This window comes from Balaenoptera acutorostrata, chromosome 6 (assembly GCF_949987535.1).
Source record: "Balaenoptera acutorostrata chromosome 6, mBalAcu1.1, whole genome shotgun sequence".
Taxonomy (NCBI): Eukaryota; Metazoa; Chordata; class Mammalia; order Artiodactyla; family Balaenopteridae; genus Balaenoptera; species Balaenoptera acutorostrata.
Genome location: NC_080069.1, coordinates 103485558 through 103510261, shown reverse-complemented (window position 1 = coordinate 103510261; position 24704 = coordinate 103485558). Strand labels below are relative to the sequence as shown.

Below are 24704 nucleotides of genomic sequence, written 5' to 3'. Positions count from 1 at the left end.
GGAGCAAACTGCACAAACCTCTACAACGTAGAATGAAGTAGGTAACTTACTGTGGCTTAACCACTGAGTTTCATAATTAGTATTTCGTTAATAATTAACTGGAAAGAAACCCATGTGTTAGTAAACTAAACAAGTCTATGTTACTTCTTGCAATCCTCTGGGAAGGAATCAAAGGCCAAGCTATGTCAGGAAGGCAGGAGTTAAGAAATGGAGAGAGGGCTTCCCTGGTGGCACAGTGGTTAAGAATCTGCCTGCCAATGCTGGCTACACGGGTTCGAGCCCTGGTCTGGGAAGATCCTACATGCCGCGGAGCAACTAAGCCCGTGAGCCACAACTACTGAGCCTGCGCGTCTGGAGCCTGTGCTCCGCAACGGGAGAGGCCACGACAGTGAGAGGCCCCCGCTCGCCGCAACTGGAGAAAGCCCTCGCACAGAAACGAAGACCCAACACAGCCAAAAATAAATAAATAAATAAATTAATTAAAAAAAAAAAAGAAATGGAGAGAAAGGGACAAGTCTCCTTCCTTCTAGGGTGGATCAAGGGACTCCTAAATGAGTCTGTCGGTGAAAGGGCGGCTGTGATCAAGGTATACAATTTGCATTTCCCCAGTCTAACTCGTTCTCTTCCTGCCCCTCCTCGAAGGTTCTTCTGCCAAGGCACGACCATCACTTAGCCAGACATGTCTGGAGTCACGTTTGCCTCCTCCCTTTTGCTTTCCTTTGCCCCTGAATCTGGCTGCTAAATCCTCTCATCTGCCCTCTGGCACGCCTCTGCCCTTGCCCTCATCTGGTCCCTCCGCGTTCGGCGCAGCCACACCAAAGAATTCCAGACTCCTGTGGCCGTCGCGACTTTTCACACCGGCTCCTCCGAGCTTCCCGCCACCATCCCCACGGTCACTGTCCATCCTGTGCCGCGAAGGTTTGCTCACCCGTGAGAACCTCAGCGCTGACCGCATCACGTGCTCGGGCCGTCTCCTGCCTGGGCGTCCCAGGATGTGGGCCACGGCAGACGGAAGTGCCCTCATTCCGAGGGGCGGGGCAAGAGGGCGGGGTGGGGCGACGCCTGGCCCGGCTGGCCAATGAAAGCACTGAGCTCAAGGTCAGAGGTCAGGTTTCCAGCGGGCGGGAATTTTCTCCTGAGAAGAACGGGAGGACGCGATTTCACCTCTGGTAAAAACCCTGAGAGGCTGGAGAGAGGAGGGAGGTAAGGTGTTCTTGAGCTGAGGGGAAGAAAAGGTCGGGCTGGGGCTAGAGTATGGCGACTCCGAAATCTCTAGAAGACAGATTTGTGAGGCCCGGCTGATGTGGTTCTGTGGGGACAAGACCCCAGAACCAGCGCCCACCTAACCTAATTGGTCAAGAATAGAGGGTGTGAAAGGAACAGAAAGACCAATAGGATTTCTAGCCACTAATTAGGTTGCATAGATTAAACAACTTGAGAATATCCGTGAACCTTGCCTCCTCTGCGATTTGACAATGGTGAAAGTGTGGTTTTTATGCAAGGAAGTGAGGAAGGGAAGAAATCTCCCGATACCTGAGGCTGGTGGAAGGAGATGGGAAGACTGCAAACCACACTCACCTCTGTGTGATCTTAAGTAATCTTGGGAATAATATTCCATTTTATATTTGTACGCTGTAAATAGATACAATTTTTATTTGTCAGTTCTGCCTCAATAAAGCTAGGTGGAAAAAATCTTGGGAAACCTAACTTCTCTAGCATTGTGCATAAGAGCCTGACCTAATGATTTGTATGCATTTCTATTCTGACCCAACAGAGTCCTGTCAGCAGGTAGCACAGGAGCAATAAAATTTTTAGGAATATGTAAGGAAAACTATTTCAGGAATTGCTGCAATTCAGAAGTTGATTATTTTAAGATACCTTCTCTCTAACCATGATTTTGCTTGTTTTCCCCCTTGTCTTGGATTTTAGAAGTAAGGCCAGTTTCTCTCTCTTCCTGTCCACCCACCGCTATGAGATGGATTCAAATATCTGTAATGCAATGAAATACAGTTGACAGATGAAAGAAATTTTATGAATGTATATGATGTCCGGTATCTTATTTAAGTACTATACATTTAGCATGAATTTAAATGACTAACTTCAATACAACAGTAATTATTGTTTAAGGTAGTTGATGAGAGTGATGAATCCAAAGCTGATAGAATATTAGGCTTCACAAGAAAGGAAAATTTAAGATAAACGCTGACAATAAACTGAATGGATATACGAGGTAGAGTTGGTTGATTTTTAACTTTTTCTACTATTGGGCACATTCAGATAATTTTTCCTGAAAGTGCAATATCAAGAAGTAGAAATTCTAGAATCAATATTTGCTTCAAAGATCAGTGATACTCTGTATGGAAAAGGTATGAAAGTACAATGATTGGAAATATTTCCAGAGAAGTAATCACCAGTTAGAAGATGCTTATGTTGGCATTAAGTAAGAGTGAAAGAGGGTACCAACACTATTGTGTTCCCCACATTTGTTGATATCACAGAATCTAACAACATTAAAAAGTATTCATATAACTTATTGGGTTTGTTTTCATTGGAATGCTTATTATAATATCCAAAATGTCTTCTGATTCATTAGTGAAATAAAATAATTGTGCTCTATATTAAGAAGTTTGCACTTAGATTTTTAACCCAGTAATTGAGTAGTTAAGAATGTTCACTTGACGATAACTGAAAATAGGAATAGATTCATAGCCAATTAACATAAATGAGATCTTCAGTTCTTCTGGAGAGCAATTTTACTATTTGGAAATAGGTAAACCTCAAACAGATTTTAAATGATAATGAAACTAAGGCAACACCATTTGGATTAAAATGTATATTTCATTCACTGAAAGCTTACTGAAAAACTACTACTGTATGAAAACTTCTAGTTTATATCTGAATTCCCAAAAACATTTTAAATGATTGATCAAAATGCTAAGAACTTTCTGATAAACTGGACTGTGTCCTAGAGTAAATATTCTAAGCTGTAATTCCTCTGATTCTCACATAAATGAGAACCATTTTGGACTCATTCAGCATTCAAAATTTATTGAGACAATCTGGGACTAGCAGATGCAAACTATTATATATAGGATGGATAAACAACAAGGTCCTACTGTATAGCACAGGGAGCTATATTCAGTATCCTGTGATAAACCATAATGGAAAAGAAAAAAAAATTTACTTCATTAGGTGAATTTGTTGATTTACTAATAATGACCCAATGACCTAAAAATAATATACCATAGTTGCTTTATTCCAAATGAGGTAGTAGGGAATTCTAACTCAGACTTTTTATTTTCTAAGAGAGTGGAATTTTCCAAATCCTACTCCACTGCTTCAGCACAGTTTTGCCCTTGGTTATTCGATTTCGAGACCACTTAGGAAATACAGTTATCCTGAGAAAATCACTCTATCAGTCTTGTGAACCCCAGCCTCTTTTGCAACAAAATGATCACATTAAATATATTGCAATCCACCAACTAGGAGTTGTATGGATAAAATAGTATGAAAAAATATATGAACAATTTTATACCAATATATATTATTTTCATATTAGATTTAAATCATAGTAATAAATGTTATTTTCATAGTTAAATTTTTATCATTCAGAGCCTTTTTTAAAATGAATGAACCAATGTTTTGTGATTAAGAATGGTTTTCTGCTCCTAGCTTTGCTGTTTTACCAACATTTACTTTTAATTTTTATATTTCCGGACGTTGAAATTTGTACTGCTTCCAAAGAAAGAAGACATGTTTCCAGCATTCAAATATTGCGCAATAGACTATTCATATGAGGTAGAGTGTTACTGGATCACTACCTACTTACTAAAAATTATGATATAAAAGTGTTATCTACATTCACTATATGACTATGATCATTTTTCAGTAATCCTTAGTCTAATTACTTTGAAATTCATTTAAAATTACTTTCCACTTTTAATATACCTTAAAAATGCTACTTTGGGAAGGAAATTATTGACAATTTAACATGAATTTGAAGCTGTCAGCAGGAAAAAATATAGAAACTCTTGACAAGTTTGGACTGCTTTTATGAATGATCTTGAGTGATCTTGAGAAGAGTGGGGAAAAAGCAATCCCAGTTATCTTTATGATAAAATGACAGTAACAGTATGTATTGGCCACTTACTATGGGCCAGATACTTCGCTCTTTGATGGATTATATCATTTGATCACTTGCTCTTTTGATGGATTATATCATTTTGATGATCATAACTACTCCATGAGGAAGATACTATTATCTTATCAGGTTTTACAGTTTTACAGGTTAGAAAAATGGTGTCTAGAGAAGTTAAATAGCTTGTACAAAGCTGAAATTCAAACCAGGCACATTGTTAAGAAACTAATTAAGGACTTCCCTGGCGGTCCAGTGGTTAAGACTCTGCCATCCCAATACAGGGGACATGGGTTCGATCCTGGTGGGGGAACTAAGATATCGCATGTCGTGCAGCAAAAAAAAAAAAAAGAAAGAAAAAAGAAACTAATTAGAATAGTTGTCACACAACAGTTCATAGTTCTTATGATCTTAATTATGATCTTAATTAACAAGTTAAATTTTGGGTTTCTTTATAACCTTGACCCCCATCTATCAGGATTGCTCCACTATAACTAAAACTGTGTTATATTTTATAGGAAATAAAAAAGGTATATAGGTATCTTCAGGTTTTCTTATTCCCTCATAACCGAGGAAGGCAAATGTATCATTATAACACATATATGGTAGGGAATCAGAGGTCATTGTTACACAAATATTTATGAATATATTATCCACTTGCAAAATTAGTCTATACTCAAACATCCTCAAACTTTTATCCTCGCCAATGGTATCTTAGTTTCTTGCTGATATCTTAGTTTCTTGCCATGATACAATACAAATATACTAATCAATGGCAAATCTTGCAAAAGATACTGGGTTTTGTAAAGTTCGTGAAAACAGTGTTGAAGAACCACTCAAATAACAGGTAAAGCTATTATCAGATGAAGATTTTACAAAATTAGACCAGATTACAGACAAGAGAAAGAGAATGGTTTGAATATCAAAGGAGTCAGAGATGCCTTGGGAAAATTTGATTAAATCCTCAAATATTTTCTAGAAATATTTATGATCAAAGGTGAAATAATGATTAGTATCATGCATATCATCATATAATACAGTTTTGAGGGAAATTATGACAAAAAATCAGTTATAAATATAAGCTAACTATGAACAAAATTTCATTAAATATAAATTTTAATTTTTATAATTTTATTTCATTTTTTAGACAAAGTTCCAATCAAGCTTTTCTTTCCTTTTTACTATGAATCTTTGGTCCTCATTTTATATAAATTACTTTAACTGAGCTTTTCTTTGTACCATTTATTCTTAGATAATGAAGACCTCTATTTTTTTTTTTTTAATTTTATTTATTTATTTATTTATGGCTGTGTTGGGTCTTCGTTTCTGTGCGAGGGCTTTCTCCAGTTGTGGGAAGTGGGGGCCACTCTTCATCGCAGTGCGCGGGCCTCTCACTATCGCAGCCTCTCTTGTTGCGGAGCACAGGCTCCAGACGCGCAGGCTCAGTAATTGTGGCTCACGGGCCCAGCCGCTCCGCGGCATGTGGGATCCTCCGGGACCAGGGCTCGAACCCGTGTCCCCTGCATTGGCAGGCGGACTCTCAACCACTGCGCCACCAGGGAAGCCCCAAGACCTCTTATTTAATATGTTACTATACCTTCAGCAAACATAAAACTCTTGGGAAGTAATGCAAGAAACTATCATTTGTCCAAATACATAGAATAATGAATTCTGTGGGAAGTTGAGAGTCAGTGAGGGACGGCTTCATAGAGGAAATATTGCTTAAGATGAGCCTTGAAAGATGAATAGAATTTTGATAGCTAGAGAAGAGTATCAGGGCATTTTTCAGAGGCACAGTGTAGACCACAGTGTTGATGAGGAAGTGACCACTAAATGTTAATGGGGTAGTAATTGATCTATTTAAAGACTACAGTTAGTATTAAAGAGTAATGGGAAATAAAGCAGGAAACTAAAGGCAGACCCAAGTATAGAGAATTTTGATTTATAAGCTTACTTAGCTGATTTAACATCCTTTTAAGGTTTAATTATTAGATTTTTTTAAAAATTAGTAACATATTTGCTGGATGTCACAAGTGAAACTGCAAAGACGTAGAAAACAAAAGTTAAGATGGCCATATTATACTATTAAGTGAAAAACAGCACATTGCTAAATGGTATATAAATGATGTGATTCCATTTTTTTTGTCACACGCGCGCACACACACACACACATTTTAGCCTAATCTAGAAAAGAAAGTATCTAGGAAAATACACGAAACTATTACTGATATGACTAGGGACCTTGACTTTCTCAGTTATGTGGTTCTGTGTTAGATATTTTATAGTGAGCATGTATTACCTTTAAATAAAAATAATATAAAATTGAAAGAATAGAGAATTTTAATATTCTGAATATTGACAGATAAGTATTTTAAATCCACTATCTATATATTAAAAGATTTTATAATCTTACTTTCTTACATAGAATGTAGTTAGAAAGAAGTTTTGCAGAGCTTTATTGCTTCGAATCCCTTCATGTTTATATCAAGATGAAAATTATCCTGCAAGAGTTATTGATAATAAATTTAGGAGGCCATGGACAAGAGGTATGTTTTATTTTTATTTTTTAAAAATCTATTTTTAAAAGTATTTCAGAGTTTAGCATAATAAATTGTTAAGAAAATGCAATGATTTTCTCATTATATAAAATTGTATTCATATCAGAATTCCAAGAAGTTTACAAATTAATATTTTTATGACAGAATTTAGGTGACAAAGTAAGGAACTGGAAAGCTTATACTAGATATGAATAGAACAAATAAAAGATATGTAGGTGATGAAGTCTTAAAATATTCTAACATTGTAACATTTGTTGTACTATAATAGGATCTTGTTCAACTGTAGGAAGGCTACTTTAAGTTGTAATAATACACTGAATATAAAACTTTTTAAATGTATATATACAAAATACCATCTTTTGCTTTTATCATGTCATAGACTTAAGAAAGACTAGCCTCCCTGGAGGATACAAGTCAGTTAACAACATTTATTTACCCTGTATTCTGTATAGGCACCATTACAGGTGCTAAGAACACAGTTACTAATAAGACATAGAAATAGTCCCTGCCTTCAGTGGGTTTTCAGACAGGTAAGGAGGATGCAACAATAAAACCATTAAATATGTAAACTAATATTTGGTATTGATAAATGTATAGAGAAGACACATAGTGTAATGTTATATGAAATTTCAGGAGTAGGGAATGCTATTTCCTAAGATGGTTAGGGTAGGACTACAATGAAGAGGTGGACATTTGAGTTGAGATCTGAGTAATAAGACAACAGCAGCCATAAAAAGATATAGGGGAGAAGCCTTTCAAGCAAATGCAAAGTTCCTGACTCAGGAATAAACTTGATGTGTGTAAGGACCAGAAAATTAGGCCATCATGACTACTTAATGAAAAAAGGGGACATCTGACAAGTAGGCAAGTTCTGAAAGATATGAGGCTTTGAAGGCCATAAGATGGAGTTTGTTTGTTTGTTTATATTATGGCTGATATGGTAAGTCATTGGACAGTTTTAAGAAAAAGTGGCATAACCTGATTTTTGTATTAGAAAAACCATTCTGGTTGTTTGGAGGTTGGAAGGGGTAGGGATTGGGAGGCAAGGGTAGAGGCGAGAAAATCAATCAGGAAGCTACTGGTATGGTTCAGAATCTAGACTACTAGGTGAATCTATACTCTACATAAAAGATGGTACCTTAGACTAGGCTTATAGTAATAAAGATGTGAGAAGTGGTTGAGATTGGGATTATTTTAGAGGTCCAGCCAACAGTGAGAGGGTTAAAAAAAAAAATAGAAGAATAAAGAGTTTCTTCTAGGTTTTTGACCCGAGCAACTGGGTGGATGGCAGTGCTATTTCCTAAGATGGGGAAAGGCTTGTGGGGAAGCCAATTCGTGGCTGGAGTCAATAGCTCTGCTTTGGCCAGGTTAAAATGCCTATTAGGCATCTAAGTGGAGACATCAAGAGGCAATTGGTTATATTAATCTTGAGCACAGCTGGAGTTTCAAATTGGGGTCATTGATATGTAGACTGCACATTCATTTGTAGAATTGTATGAAGTCACTGAGAGCATGAGTATAGATAGAGCAGAGAGCCTAGGACAAAGCAGTAGAACACTCCAACCATTAAAAGGCTGATATAGAAGGTGAACCCAGCTAAGAAGACAAGTGAGGTAGAAAAACCAGAAGAGTGTGGTGTTGTAGAAGTCTAAAGAAGAAAGTGTTTCAAGAAGGAAGAAGTGGTCAAAAACATTGGTCCCTGTTAAAGTGTCAAGTAAGATGAGAATAGTGTGTTGACCATTAGCTTAACTAAATGTAGATCATTAATGACCTTGGTAAGAGCGGTTCCACTGGAATATTGTGTATGAAAGCCTGATCAGAGTATGTTGAGAAGAGAATGTGAAGTGGGATGTGAGATGGTAGTTATAAACAACTCTTTTGAAGAATTTTGCTATGACGGTAAATAGAAAAATAGAGGTGCATTAGCTGAAGGGAGAAATAGGGTAAAGAGTTTATTTTTTTAGATGTGCGAATTAAAAATATGTGTGATAAGGAAAGAGACTATAAAATGTTTGTCTGCCAATGGAAATAATCTTGGTAAAAAGAAAGAAAATGATGATGCAGGAAGTAAAAAGGATAACTTAGTAAAAGAGGATAGTATCAAGAGCACAATGGGAGGAGTTGGTATTAGAAGCCAGGATGGTTCTTCCACTATGATAGGATAGGAAGGCAGGGTTTGTAGGTACTTATGCTAGTGACATGTTAGAATTGGTGATAGAAGATGAGGTCGTTCTTTTCTATTTGTACTAAGTTTTTGTGTGGAGGCAAGGACATAGAGAGTGGGTAGGGGGATGAGTATCAAAAATTTGAGGGGGGGGAGTGTCACATAGTTGTCCTGAAGAATGAGAAAGTCAGTTTCATTAAGAAGGATATTAAGATGAATTACCATTATCATCTGTCAATGTTGGATGCCCATTTAAAAGTTATGGTCAAAATCTCAAGTGAGCTTATTCAGAATGGCTTTTTTTTTGCCAAATAATTTTCAGCTGTTCTAGTGTACATATACAAAGTGAAGAGTAGGGGGTTTCCTAAGTTGGTATAAGGGAAAGAGAGGCAAGGGAATTAAGAGTCTTTGTAAGGGAGTGATTATGAGACTGGCCGTGGAACCTAAGCTGTATGAGAAAGGAAGTGAGGACATGAGGGAGGATGAATATATTGTAAAAATGGAAGGGTCAGTGGATTGAAGGTCTCAGTCAGGTTGGAAATAAGGTAGAGAGTAGCTTTCATCAAATGCTTCTCTAAAACTATAGAAGGAAAAAAAATGAGTTAATTATTTTTCCTATTTCTTTTCCTTTTCTTCTTTTTAAAAATAATAGTAACAATAACACCAAAATTTATTAGGCATTTACACCATGTCAGGCACCATTCTAAGCAATTTACATGTCTTATCACATTTAATCTTTACAACAACACTTTGAAAAGGCCATTATTGTTCCTAATTTGTAGATAAGGAAACTGAGATAGAAAGAGGTTAAGAGATTTACCCAAGATCATACAGTTAATAAGTAGCAGTATAAGTATCTAGGCAGGGTGATTCCAGAACCTGTATTCTTAACCACTAAACTTTTATATTTTTCAGTGAGGCACAGACTCAGATGTTCAGTTGTTTGTTCAAGGTAACAGGAATAGTAAGAGCTAACGCTTCGGTAGAATACAGGTCCTTTGCCTCTTCACTCAGTTGCTGCTTCTGACACTAGCATATGACGTGGTCCCTCTACTTAAGGAACCGAGGGTCTAATTTGGGAGACAAGCTATAGATACACATAAAATTTTAAACTATGACTGTATATGATTAAGTACTGAAGTGAGTGCCACTGACAATATTATGGCCCTTCAAGGGGAATGTATCAGAGTGAGCTGGAATGGTAAATAAAGGCTTTATGAGAAGTTACATAAGCTGTTGAACAGGATTATCTAGGATGGTAGTGCTGTATAAGCAAAAGAGAGGCTGTAAAAATGAGGATGCTCTGTTCAGGTGATATTGTTCTGACTGTGGTAGAGAGGGTTGTTTTTTTTTTTTTTTTTTTAGTGAGGGTTGTAATAATGAGAATGATTATTTAAATATTTGGAATCTGGTATAACTTTGAAAAAATTACATTTGTGAACAAATAAAGATAACACCATAATGTAAAAGATGAATGTTTGGCTTCCTTGTATTAAGTTTAAAAGAAAATTCCAGAAGCTAACGTTTACCATTCTCCTTTCTAGTTTCAGCTGTTTCAGTTAGGGGAATGACAGACATCTCAGCCTTGGATCAACGGAAAGCAAATCTCTTTGTGGAGGAGTTCCTTGAGAAGTATGTGTCCTTAATCCCAAATTTCCCCTTTACATCTAGAAGATGAATAGTAAATTCTCCAGACACCTAAGAGAGAAGATCCTTTCCTTTATATCCTCACAGGTTTTCTTCTTTTATCCAAAAAACAAGCCCTAGTCTGAACCACAAAGGAGGGGTTAATCGAAATGATTTACAGCCTCTTTTTTATCTTTCCCTCATTTATCACATATTAACACTTTTCTATGCATTTGTATTACAAAAGACAGAAATAAATCCAAGACGCTATTATGCTTTTAACAATAAGTAAACTTTTGGTGGAAAGAGTCTATAAAAAATCCTTTCTATTAAAATCAGTCTTTTAATCCCTGTAGTAGAAATGCAGATTAAGGTTGTTTTCTAACATACTTTGTCAAAACGTTATTTATTATTAGTTCAGTCATTCATCAGATATTTATTGGATACCATTCTGTATGCTGGATACAGGATAAAAAATGAATAAGATACAGTCTCTGCTCTCAAAGAACACAAGAAAATAGGGAATAGAGATTTATAAATAAATAATTACAATAGAATGTGGAAGTACAATGCCAGAGATAGGAACACAGAGCATAATATGAGGAAGAACATCTAACCCATTCTATGATGTTCAGGTAGACATAAAGTAGAGATTTTAGTGCAAATATAAATAATTTACTCTGCTGCTTCACTTCATGCAAAGAGTGCTGATCAGACCCAGGAAGGATTTAGTTATTGTTCAGATTTCCAGTTTTAGTAATTTAAGTTTTCCTTAGTTACAGAGAAGCCCAATATACTATTTCTGTCATCTAGGAATTTAAAAATCAGGTTAGGAAGATAATATATGAGCAGAAAAAATTAACAATGTTAAGAATTAAATGATAATATAAAATGACCATCAAAAGGTCTTTCACAAGGTATAAGGTCAATGCAAAGTATCTATCACATGACTAAACTGTAGAGCAGGGAGGAAGCAGAAAGGTGTAGTGAAAAGAGCTCTGCACTATGAAATAAAAGATGTAGACTTGATTTGAAAAGTCAAGTACTGACTCCTCAACAAGTCATTTTCTCTCTCTGATCCTCACTTTCTGTTTCAGTATAATGATGATGAGTCAGTGTTTCTCAAACTTTAATGTACATATGAATCACTGAGGATCTTATTAAAAATGAAGATTCTGATTCAGTCAGTCTGTGTTGGGACCTGAGATTCTGCACTTCTAATATGCTCTTAAGTGTGCTGATGCTGCTGGTCCAGGAGCCTACTTTGAGTTACAAGATACACGATGCTCTCTAGAATTTCTTTTCACCCTAAGAGTTAGATTGGTAGGGCTGTGCCTTTATAAGCAGGAGAGATCAGCTTCACAAAGAAGCAGGGACTGAGCTTGAGCGGGACAAAGTAGGAGAAACTAACTTGAGAGAACGCATTTCAGGCAAAGGAAACAGCCCGTCTGAATAGAGGCAAAAATGTGCAATAATTACTCAACGAAGGCAATGATGAGGCTCAAACAAAAGATTCCTGTATGAGAGAAATGCGAGGCCCTGAAGGAATGGGCACCCCATCCTATCTGACCCTCCATTTTGCAGTACCAAGATCACGTCCATGGCAAAGAAGGTGGAATCCGTGGCACCACCTAGAATAAAATTTATATTTCTCTGCCTCCCTGTAGCCACGTGACTGAGCTCTTCCCAAAGCATATAAGCACAAGAGGCTTATGCAATTTCTGAGGGATGTCCTTAAAAGGAAGTGGTGTGTCTTGCTCCTCACTTTTCTCCTTCCTGATGTTATTGATAGAATACAGATGTAACAATTGGTTCCAGCAACCACCTTGGAGTATATAGGATAAGAACTAAATCTAGGAATGGCAGAGTGGAACAAAAGAAGCCTCAGTCCCTGATGAATTGTGAAACTGTCTCACTAGCCATGACCTTCTAGCCTTGGGACTTTTTGTGTGTGTTTTAGCCATCATTAATTTCAAGTTTGTCTCAAAGTGAAATTTAAGGCTATTAAAGCCTTTACTCTTTAGATCAGTTTTTGGTTCACAGCAAAATTGAGCAGAAGGTTTAGAGATTTCCCATATCAAAATTTAATTTTAAATTTGGGAGCTTTATTACCTAATGGAGATTAAGAGTAAACATTCTGATCATTAGCACTACCTAGATTTCCTAAACCTTGCTTGTCCTCTCTTTCTCACCTCTGTTTCTTCTTCCTGTTTTGTTACTTCTTAATATTGATTCTAAGACCTCAGTTTTTTTTACTTTTATTAATTTGTTAGTATACTGTTTTAACATATATAGGCATTTTCTGCCATGTGTCCTGAAAAAACCTTATGTTCTTCAAAACTGCACAGTAAAAATAACAGGGCATACAGGAAAATTAGCTACTGTAGTCAAAGCTATGCAACTTGCAACAGAGCACTAATAAAAATAATAACTATTCTAATTTATTTTAAAAAAGACCACCAGCATACTTGAAAAGACATGTTAAATTCCTAACAAATAAATACATATTAGGGTAAATATAGAAATTTGAAAAAAATGAAGATATCTTAATGGACAGGCTAAAGGAGGAGTTGAGGCTACTGAATTATGGGCACAAGGGCAAAATGCAAAAAGATCATGGAGAACCATGCAGTAAGCTTCCTAGCTTCCAGGACAGAGCTCATGGCCAACTAGAGCAAGAGGAAGAACATATAACAACATTCTCTATTCCTCTGTGGCTTGCTGCATTCAGATAAATGCAGTTGAATACAGGACATTGCACATATATTTAGTTCATGTACACCTCATAATAACTATGTGAGATGGGTATTACAATCCCAACATTACATGTAAGAAACTAAGACTCAGATTAAGTCAATTGCCCACAGACATGTAGCTAGTCAATAGTTGGAGTGAGGATTCAAACCCTCAAACCGTAGTCTGTATGACTTCACACCCTATACTCTGGTTTGGTTTATATAACATCTTTATTGAGATAAAATTCATATCCATATAACTCCCATTTAAAATGTCCAACTCTGGGACTTCCCTAGTGGTCCAATGGTTAAGACTTTGCCCTCCAATGCAGGAGGTGCAGGTTCGATCCCTGGTCGGGCAGCTAAGATCCCACATGCCTTGCAGCCAAAAAAACAAAACATAAAAGAGAAGCAATATTGTAACAAATTCAATAAAGACTTTAAAAATGGTCCACATCAAAAAAATCTTTAAAAATTTTTTTTAAAAATTAAAAAAATAAAGTGTCCAGCTCAACAGTTTTTAATATAGTCACAGGGTTGTACAACCATCACTACAATCAACTTTAGAGCATTTTCATCCACACAAAAGAAATTCTGTACCTATTAGCAATCACTCCCTATTCTTTCCCCCTTACCCTGGACGGACAACCACTAGTCTTCTTTCTGCCTCTCCAGATTTGCCTATTCTGTACATTTCTTTTAAATGGAATCTAACTAAAATCATACACCAATCCCAGCAGGGGGGGGCGCTGGTGGTGATTTCCGCACACCATGAAGCAATGCTCTAACACCAGCTGGGTGTCTTACGATTCAACTCAATTCTGACACTATCAACCTGGAGATAGCATCAGATCCCACAGGTTAAGGGTTTAGTTCTATAAGACTGCCCCCGCACCCCACACTTTAGATGCCGTTTGCAAGGTTATCACCTGTGCTTCTGACTGACCATCTATAGATTGGAGGTTCCAACAACCCCCTCTTTGGGTTCAATCAACTTGCTAGATAGACTCACAGAATTACAGAAACATTTTACTTACTGGATTACCAGTTTACTACAAAAGGGAACAGTCAGATAGAAGAGATACATAGGGCAAGGCATGGGGAAAGGGCATGGAGCTTCCATACTCTCTCCCATCACCCCACTTTCCCAGCACCTCCGTGTGTTCACCAACCTGGAAGCTCTCTTAACCCTGTCCTTTTGGGTCTTTAGGAAGGCTTCATTACATAGGCATGATTGATTACATCATTGGTCATTGGCAGTTGATTCAACCTCCAGCCCCTCTCCCCTCCCTGGAGGTCAGAAGGGTGGAACTGAAAGTTACAATCTTCTACTCACATGATTGTTTCTCATGGCAACCAGTTCCCATCCTTAGGTGCTTTCCAAAAGTCACCTTATTCACATAACCAGAGATAACTTTATCGCTCTCATCACTTAGGAAATTCCAATGGCTTTAGGAGATCTGTGCTAGAAACGGATATGAAGACCAAATATATATCTCATGTTATAAATCACAGTATCACACATACAGTATGTGATCTTTTGTGACTGGCTTCTTTCACTTAGCATAATGTTTTTAAGTTTCATCTATTTGGTAGTATGTATCAACACTATTTTTTTTTTGGCCATGTGGCATGAGGGATCTTAGTTCCCTGACCAGGGATCAAACCCTTGCCCCCTGCAGTGGAAGCATGGAGTCCTAACTACTGGACTGCCAGGGAATTCCCAGCACTTCATTTTTTATAACCAAATAATATTCCATTTTATGGATATACCACATTTTATTTATCCATTCATCAGTTGATGGATATTTTTTCCCCCTTTCTGGCTATTATGAGTAATGCTGCTATAAACATTTGTGGACAAGTTTTTGTGCAGACATATGATTTTATTTCTCTAATGGTGGAATTGCTGGATCATATGGTAACCTTGTGTTTAACTATTTGAGGAATTGCCAGACTGTTTTCCAAGCAGCTGTATCATTGTACATTCCCACCAGCAGTATATGAAGTTAAAATTTATTTACATCTTGTCAACACTTGTTATCATCTGTCTTTTTGATTATAGACATCCTGGTGGGTGGCTCATTGCATGTCATTGTAGTTTTGATTTGCATTTCCCTGATGGCTAATGATGTTGAGCATCTTTTCATGTAATTATTGGCTTTTAGTATATCTTCCTTGCAGAAATGTCTATTCAAGTCCTTTGCCATTTTTAACTTGTGTCATGTGCCTTTTTATTATTGAGTTTTAAGAGTTCTTCATGTATTCTAGATACAAGTCCCTTATTAGATATGTGATTTGCAAATATTTTCTCCTGTGGATTGTCTTTTCACTTCCTTGGTGGTATCCTTTGAAGCACAAAATTTTTAGATTTTGATGCAGTTTGATTTATCTACTCTTTCTTTTGTTATTTGTGCTTTTGGTGTCATATCTAAGAAGGCTTTACCTCAACCAAAATCACAAGGATTTACTCCTATATTTTCTTCTAAGAGTTTGCCTGTGATTTTTTTTTTAAAGCCATAAATCAGATCGTGAAATGTCTCAGTTATTGGTGGTTTATCCATTTCATCAATGGTATCCCATTTCACATAGAATAAAATCCAAAGTTCTTACCAAGTCCTGTAAGATCCAACATGATCTGATCCTTGCCCACCTATCTAATCTTACTCAGTTCCAGTCACCCTGACCTTTCTGCTTTTCTTAGACTATGCCAACCTTGCTCCCCTATTTTAAGCCTCTGTATGGCTTACTCCCTACCATTATTCAGGTAGCTGTAGCTCCTCAGAAGGCCATTTACTAACTACACTCTCTAAAATATACCTTTTGTCAACCCTCTGGCTGTTACTTGATGTTCTAATACCTCTTTTTATTTCACTCATAACAGTTTTTCACCACCTGGCATTATGTTATTTACTTATTTATATATTTGTCTGTTGTCCCATTAGCAGGTAAACTTCATGAGGGCAAGAACTTTGTTTTGTTCACCATTCCACTCCCAGTGCCTAAAGAGGTGTTAGCACATTGTAGACACTCAATAAATATTTCATTTAAGTTAAGGAATTAGTGAACTGCAGTGGATTAATTTACTCAAAAAGAATGATATGGAAAGAAAGCAAAGACAATATAGACTGGAAGCCTGGGAAACATCAGCACTACAAGTTAGGCAGAGGGAGTGGCACCAATGAACAAGGAATAGATAATATTGGACAAGGAGGAGATCCAGGAAATACTGGTCTTTACAGTTCACTTATATCTAGGGAAAGAGAATTGATGCGGTTTTCTCAAAACTATAGTACCAAGGATTTTTATAACGTACTGACTCTGTCAGTAATATTTATTTTTTTAAAAAGCAGTTATCTAAGCACTAAATTTAGAAGTCTATAAAGATCCACATAGGAATCAGTGTTCTTTTGAGTAATATGGACCTGGGTGAGTTGAAATATTTTTTCTTGTACCTTGTATTTTCTTAAAGAGTAAAGCAGAAACTTTAGAGATTTTTCTATATATGATTTGGGTATGACATGTTCATTATTTTTCTCTAATTACATTGGGGAATTATATTGATTTTGGTTCTTTCAGTCTGTACAGAGAATTATTAAGGCTAAAATATTTTAGGATATCATAAAAAATGTATATCAGAATGTGTAGCTAAATTGCCAATAATATATTTATCTGTTGCAAAAATCAGTGGAAAGATCTCTTGTAAGTCCAAATACCCCAATGATATGGACAATGGCAGATATACCTGGATCAATCAGGAAACAGGCAAGGTACAGGCAGGGTCAAGGGAGCCAAAAAAAAAGTTCCCAGGACTAACAACAGCTGGAAGTTGTTACCACCCTAAGCTTGAAGGAGCAGTAACCAAAACAGTAAGAACTACAGCTATGGGAGAGAGGCTGTCTGATAAAAGATGTAACTGTTGGTAGAAGAATGCAGCCACTTCTCCAAACTGTGGCCCAGGAGGGAAAGATTTGGAAAGAATAATATTTCAACCTGTTTGTTTTCCCATCTTTGATCTCCTGCCAGTGCTTCCACTGTTTGAACGCAACCAGAAGACAGAGCAAGGGAGCCTAGTTGGTTCACAGAGATCAGTCTCCTAGGTTGTAGAACAGAATGTAAAAGTTGGATAATGACATGGAAAAACAGACATTCAATATCCAGCACAAGGGCATTTTGGCAATGCATGGCAAAGTCTAAAAATCTATGTATCTTTAACCTCATCATTTCCATTTTTAGGAACTGCGTTTTGAGAAAACGATTAGACAGGTGCACAAAGATATTCCTTGCATTGTTGCTCATAATAGCAAACAATTACAGGTTTAAATTTCCAATACTAGGGAACTGGTTGAATAAATTATTATTTACCAATACAATGGGTTCTTGTTCATCCACTCAAAAATGGAGTGAATTGTACATTGATTGACATATAAATGTGCTCATGCTTCATTGTTTAGCAGAAGAAGAACAGGTTACAGAATACTATGTACTTGAATACACTTTTATTTTAAAATATTCCAAAATAATTGAGAAAATACAAAATTTTAAAATTCATCTCTTGAATGGTGGAGCTATGGGTAATTTTTCTCTGGATCTGTTGGAATTTGGTAATTTTCTAGAGTGAACATATACTATTTGTTAATAAAGATGTTTTAAAATAGGACATACACAAAATCAGTAATTTTCTAAAGTCACAGGAAAACAGTTACAGGAATGGTGGCTAAGCTTAGCTGTGAATTTGAGGAAATTGTTCCAAGTCCAAACCCAGACTCCCAAACTGAAGTAGAAGAAGCCAGCTTATATACCCATAAGGACTACAATGAAGTCTTTACACCTGTCAACGGCTTAGAAAAATGTCCATTACTTCAAGCACAGAAGCAAGGTAAAACATTTGTTATTTCCATTGTTATAAAACATTTCTTACTAATATACAAATGTTCATTTTGGTGATTTTTTTTCTTTTATTGGATTTTTAAATTTTTTATTTTGCTAAGGATATTCACCCACAAAATTGTAATTCTAAGTTTTACATTAGTGAAATATTTTCTTTCATATTAATCCCCTTTTTGTAAATGTAGTTGTTTTTGGAGTTTAAGTGTGCTGAGCTTCAGAATAGCCTCAGAGGTTTGATCATAGGTTGCTCACAACATATTGCTATAATGATATTAGCATCTATGTACAGATCTGATGACACAGCAGTCTGGTGTAACATTAAATTAGTAGATTATTAAGTGATAGTTATATTTTATTTTCCCAAATATGCTAAAGATTTTCAATCTTATCTAATTTATATGAAACCATAATTCAAAGTGGAGATAGAAGAGTTGCAGTATTAGGTCAAGAAATTCACTCCGTTTTTACAAATTTACAGTAAGTAATAATTAAAGATACATTTTATCCAAACTATATTCCAAATCTCTCATCTTACTAGAGGGTGATAAATTTTTCCAACTGTGTAAAAACTTGCTGAGAACTACCTTTCTTGTATGTATAACAACCTATTCCCTTTTTATATTGAAAAACTTATGTCTCCATTATATAATTGCTACTATCATTTAAGACATGCTTTAGCTTGAACATGAAAAATAATTTGGTTCTTCTAGTGCTGTTTTTATGTATATACATAAATGGTGTATAAAATTTTTAGTGTTGGTAAATATGTGTGTGATATAGAGAGAGTTAAATCCCTCTTACAGTTTGAGAAGATAGAGATTGCATTAAAGACTAAACTTGAGAGCATGCTATAATAGGAAGAGACTGAATTTGGAGTCAGAAGATTTGATCATAGTCTAAATCTACTCTTAAAAAGTGGCACAATTTTGACAGTTATTAAAAAGTTTATGGTTTTCAATTTTCTTCTATAATTTCTTTTAATTCATTCTTTTAATTTCTTATAAACAATTTTGTGGGGATCAAATTATATATATGTACATGTAAAGATATGATATATAAAAAATAACAGGCTACCCAACCACAACTGTTATTATATTAATGGGGCAAGCTAGAAGCATCTATTGGCAAATTTCATAATATCTGTCATCAGCTAGAACCAGAAGCTTCTTTAACTATTATACACCGAATGAAAATATGCTTGAGTTTCCCAAATACATATGAATTGTCCATATCCTATATCTCCTTAAGGATCCTGTGTCATTTGACGTCACTTTATAAATTTAAATTTGCAATTCCATTTATTTTCCTTGCAGTTATATTGATTGCTACCAGATTTATAGATACTTTGGTCTCACTGTCTAAATGGAAAGGAATGTATTATACTTTGAGATTCAATTGATACTGTAAATTTGCTCTGTCTTATAAGAAATATAGTTATTACTAAATTATAAGTTAATTCCAAACATATATTTCTTTAAGACATAAAAACAGTGGGTATTTTTTTTATTGTTTGTTGGTTTGTTGATATGTACTAATTTTTCTATAATATTCACATATTATTTGTCAATAAATGTAACCATTTTTATGAATATCCTTTTAGACATCCCAGGAATATATAAACAAATACAAATTTTTAAGTTTTAAAAATTGTACATGTACATAGTTTAGAGAGTCACACAGTTATTCAATGTTTATAGTAAAAAGCAGCAGCCCCCTAGCTTCATCAACCACCCACATGTATTTTAGCTTTATAGAGGTATAACTGACAAATAAAATTGTAATGTATTTAAAGTGTACAATGTAATGATTTGATATACGTATACATTATGAGAGGATTCCCACCATCAAGTTAGTTAACACATCCATCACCTCACATATTTACCTTATTTTTTCTTCTTTTTTTTTTTTTTTTTTTGGTGGGAACACTTAAGTTCTACTCTCTTAGCAAATTTAAACGCTACAGTATTATCACCTATAATCACCATGTTATACATTAGATCATCAGACCTTATTTACTTATAACTGCAAGTTTGTACCCTTTACCAACCTCTCTCTATTTCCCCCACACCCCAGTTCCAGCCCCTGGCAACCACCATTCTACCCTCTGTTTCCATGAGTTTGGCTTTTTATTTTTTAATTAAAAAAAAATTTTAGATTCTGTATATAAGTGATACATGTGGTAGTTTTGGTTGTTCTCTGACTTATTTCACTTAGCATAATGCCCTCCAGTTTCATTCATGTTGCAAATGGAAGGATTTCCTTTTTCAAGGCTGAACAGTATTCCCTGTGTGTGTGTGTGTGTGTGTGTGTGTGTGTGTGTGTGTATCACATTTTCTTTACCCATTTATCTCTCAACAGACACTTAGGTTGTTGGCTATTGTGAATAATGCTGCAGTGAACGTGGGAAGACTCTCTTCGAGATAGTGATTTCATTAGGCATCTGTTTCTCCCTTTACAACATTTATATCTTTTTTGGTCTTACTGTGCTGGCTAGGATCTACAGTACATTGTTCAATAGAAGCAGTAATAGTTGCCATCCTTGTCTTGTTTTGATAGTAAAGGAAATAATTTGTTTCACCATTAAAAATGATGTAAACATTATTTCAATGTTTACATCATTTTCAACGGCGAAACGTTAGAAAAACTTACATACTTTATTGGGTTGAGGAAGCTTCTTCTATTCTGAGTTTGCTAAGAGCTTTTGATCATGAATGAGGACTGAATTTTATCAGTCCTCATTCATTTAAAATTTTATTAATGAATTTTATGTTTTCCTACATCATAAGTATATAGAATGTCCCTTTACTAAAAACTTATAATCCTATAATCTAAACAAAATTGTTTTACTATTGTGATCATATTGTATATGCCTTATAGTATTTTTAAATGTTAACAGTATTTTGGGAACATTTCACCATATATTTAAGTTTTCTTCCAAATCATGGCTTTTAATGACTGCAGCTTTTAATCTTATTAATGTATTATAGATTTCCCAATTAATGTTGTTTTTAATTTAAAGTACGTTCCTAAATGTATTGTGGACCTGAAATAAATAGATTGCCAGATATTTCTCCTGCAAAGATGGGTTTATTTGGGATCAGCAGAGACTTGCAATTCCAGGTCTGCAACCATGGTGAGCCACATGTAAGTCCTTGCCCAGCAACGGGGGAACTCTTTTATAGAGGGGAAAAGGAAGTTGGGAGGGCTATAGTAAACAAAGAGTCTATGGCTTTTCATTGGCTGAGTCCTTGCCAGGAAAGAAGAGGCGTCTTCCTTCTTCTGTTGGGCTCTGCTATCATAGCAGAGCATGAGATCTTCCCCTGATCATCTCCCAACTCTATTTAATGAGGCTTCTGTTTCTTAATTTTTTGCATTATGTTTCCATTTCCAATTATTTCCTTAGAGTGAATTTCTGGAAATGAAATTATTGATGTAAGCATTTTTTGGCTATATGTCCACTAGCATGGTATGAGAATACCCTATTCATGCCAGCCTTATCATCATTACTCTTGATGTTGTAATACATTTATCCAATGTGATGGGCAAAAAATTATATTTTTGCTTGCATTTTTTAAATTACTGGTGTTTAATGTTCATTTGCATATTTTTATGTTGTGAGATGATTCTCCTTTGTCTCTTTTTCTATTCTTATATTTTATCTTTATGTATCAAAGATATCAATAACCCCAAATATATTTAATTTGAACCTAACCAGTCCTGTCAATGTTTCCTTTATGATTTCTTTCATTGTTTTTAATACTGAGAAAATTCTTCCTTGGATTAAATAAATATTTATTCATATTTTGTTTGAGGTTTTCTTCAAGATTTTAGCATATGTTTAAAAGTAAAAATAAAAAGTTTTTTTCCTAAATGTTTTGGCAGTTGTCCCAATATTGTTTATGGAATACTCTTTCCTTTCCCCACTGATTAGAAATGCCACTTACATCATATGCCAAATCCTCATCCACATTACTGTTTGTTTCTGGATTTTCTATTATGTTCTATTGATTTACCTATTACTGTGTCAGTATCATACAGTTTTAACTATTTAATACACTAGTGTAACATGTATTAATAGTCTCCTCATTTTTTTCCTACTCTCGCGTCTATATTCTTCCAGACTTACTTTGTAATCAGTTTTCCAAGTTCCAAGACAGACCACTTGAGATATTGAAATGTTATTGGTACCTTTTAGAATTTTTACCATAGTTAGTCTTTTTAGCCAGGAAAATGGTTTATCTTGCCTTTTCTTCAAGTTTATTTATTGGTTGATTGATTGATAATGCTCCTCAGTAACATTTTACGGTTTCCTCCATATACTTTCTGCACATTTTTGTTATGTTTATTCCTCAATATTTGCATATCTGTGGCCATCATGAACGAGTTTTTCCATTAATTTTTGACTAGGTTTATATATATATATATATATATATATATATATATATATATATATATATATATATATATTTGAAAACCATTGATTTTATAATTTTTTATCAGACACTTTAGTGAACTCAGTTGTTTTCATTTCGTTATCTTGGGTTTTCTAAGTAGACAAAAGTATCTTCTGCAAAGAATAACCCTATCTTCTTTCCTATCAGTAGACCTCTTTCTTTCTGCTTTTTTTCATAGTTAACTAGCCAAAATTTTGTTTCCTCATGACAATTTAACACTCCTCTACAATAGAGGAAAACAGTCTCCTCATATCTGTGTTGGTACATATACTAGTGGTAATAAGGTAAGAAATCCAGGGTATGCTGGATTTCTTAGAATATAAGGAAGTAACACCCCTGGTAAAACCTTTGATAGTTATAAAGAACATTAGTTGTGGTGTGATGCTGCCCTCAAGTGGCTCCAACAGAAAAAGGTGGTTACAATGTTCATTGCAGCTCTATTTACAATAGCCAGGACATGGAAGCAACCTAAGTGTCCATCGACAGATGAATGGATAAAGATGCGGCACATATATACAGTGGAATATTACTCAGCCATAAAGAGAAATTGAGCTATTTGTAGTGAGGTGGATGGACCTAGAGTCTGTCATACAGAGTGAAGTAAGTCAGAAAGAGAAAAACAAATACCATATGCTAACACATACATATGGAATCTAAAAAGAAACAAAATGGTTCTGAAGAACCTAGGAGCAGGACACAAATAAAGACGCAGACATAGAGAACGGACTGAGGACACGGGGAGGGGGAAGGGTAAGCTGCGATGAAGTGAGAGACTGGCAGGTACATATATACCCTACCAAATGTAAAACAGATAGCTAGTGGGAAGCAGTAGCAAAGCACAGGGAGATCAGCTCGGTGCTTTGTTTCTACCTAGAGGGGTGGGAAAGGGAGGGTGGGAGGGAGACACAAGAGGGAGGGGATATGGGGATATATGTATACGTATAGCTGATTCACTTTGTTATACAGCAGAAACTAACACACCATTGTAAAGCAATTATACTCCAATAAAGATGTTAAAAAAAAAAAGTGGTTAGAAAACAAGACCTCATAACTGATATGAGACATCCTCATGGACTCCCAGAAATACCAGGATGAGCCTGTAGGAAGGAAAGACGGCTAGAGGGGCTGAGTTTGAAAGTGGAAGGTGGAGATGGGGATATAAATGAATGCTGTTTGGGTTTTTACTGTTAACATGACTTCATTAGTACTTACAGAATGGATTTACAAACAAACCATCTTTAAATCATCTCAGCTAAACCCTGCTTAGATATGGAACTGATTTTGGCTAGCTTTCTGCGGTGTATCATGCATGGGAAGCTCTTGGCCACAGGGTTGTCAAGAACTTAACAGGTTCCAATAAACAGATAAACAATCTCTTAGGAGGCTAGTTTACACAACAAGTTCTCTTTTGGTATTTTAAGTTAGCACTAGGCAAAGAGATGGTCCCTGCCTCTCTACTCTACACCACATATTTATTAAGCACATGTATACCAGTGATGTAGCTGGTCATGGGAGACATCACTTCATGCTATCCTTCTCTCGTACCATTCTAAAATTACTTAACTGAAAGGCCACTGCCCAAAACAAGAGACCATTGCTTCCCCTTCAAGGTGGCTTTCGCTTTGGGGAACTTGGTTTTCTGAGTAGTTCCTCATCTGAGCTTATATTTTCCTCTTTCTTTTTCCACTCAGAGATTATTGAGGAATGGGAGTAGGTTTTATGTTCCCTCCTGGGCCTAGAAACTGCTAAAACACTGACACTGTTAGCTAAGATTCTAAAGTGACCCAAACATGATAGGGTCGGGATAGAGAGGAGAAACCTATTCCAACAATTAACTGTTAGCAGTTGTGTTTCCTAATATGTAAGCTGTATCACATTTTTCTAGTAGATACTTCACTACACAGCTTCCATTGTAATTAATTTTATAACAAACATGTTTGAACAACCTTAGCGTGCTAGAATCAGAGTTGGTCTCATTTATAGGCTTTTTAGACCATCTCCATTCCCTACATGTCAGTCTCTGGGGATGAATTGGAGACCTTAAGAGATAAAATCTTACAGAGAAGAAAACAGTAGGGTCAGCAAAAGTCAAATGCTTTTATTTCTTTACAATCTTGCTGAGGCTAGCCCTGGCTATTTTGA

General features: G+C 35.7%; 1 protein-coding gene across 1 annotated transcript in view; it reads left to right on the top strand.

The window, feature by feature from the left end:
- The first annotated feature begins 3753 nt into the window (after nucleotides 1–3753).
- The window catches only part of SHOC1 (shortage in chiasmata 1), an 87952-nt gene continuing 67001 nt past the window's right edge, over nucleotides 3754–24704 (top strand). Inside the window, exons 1-4 of the mRNA XM_007178212.2 lie at nucleotides 3754–3798; nucleotides 6561–6681; nucleotides 10402–10489; nucleotides 17913–18097. Coding sequence (XP_007178274.2) covers nucleotides 3754–3798; nucleotides 6561–6681; nucleotides 10402–10489; nucleotides 17913–18097 — 439 coding nt within the window. The remainder of the gene's footprint in view (nucleotides 3799–6560; nucleotides 6682–10401; nucleotides 10490–17912; nucleotides 18098–24704) is intronic.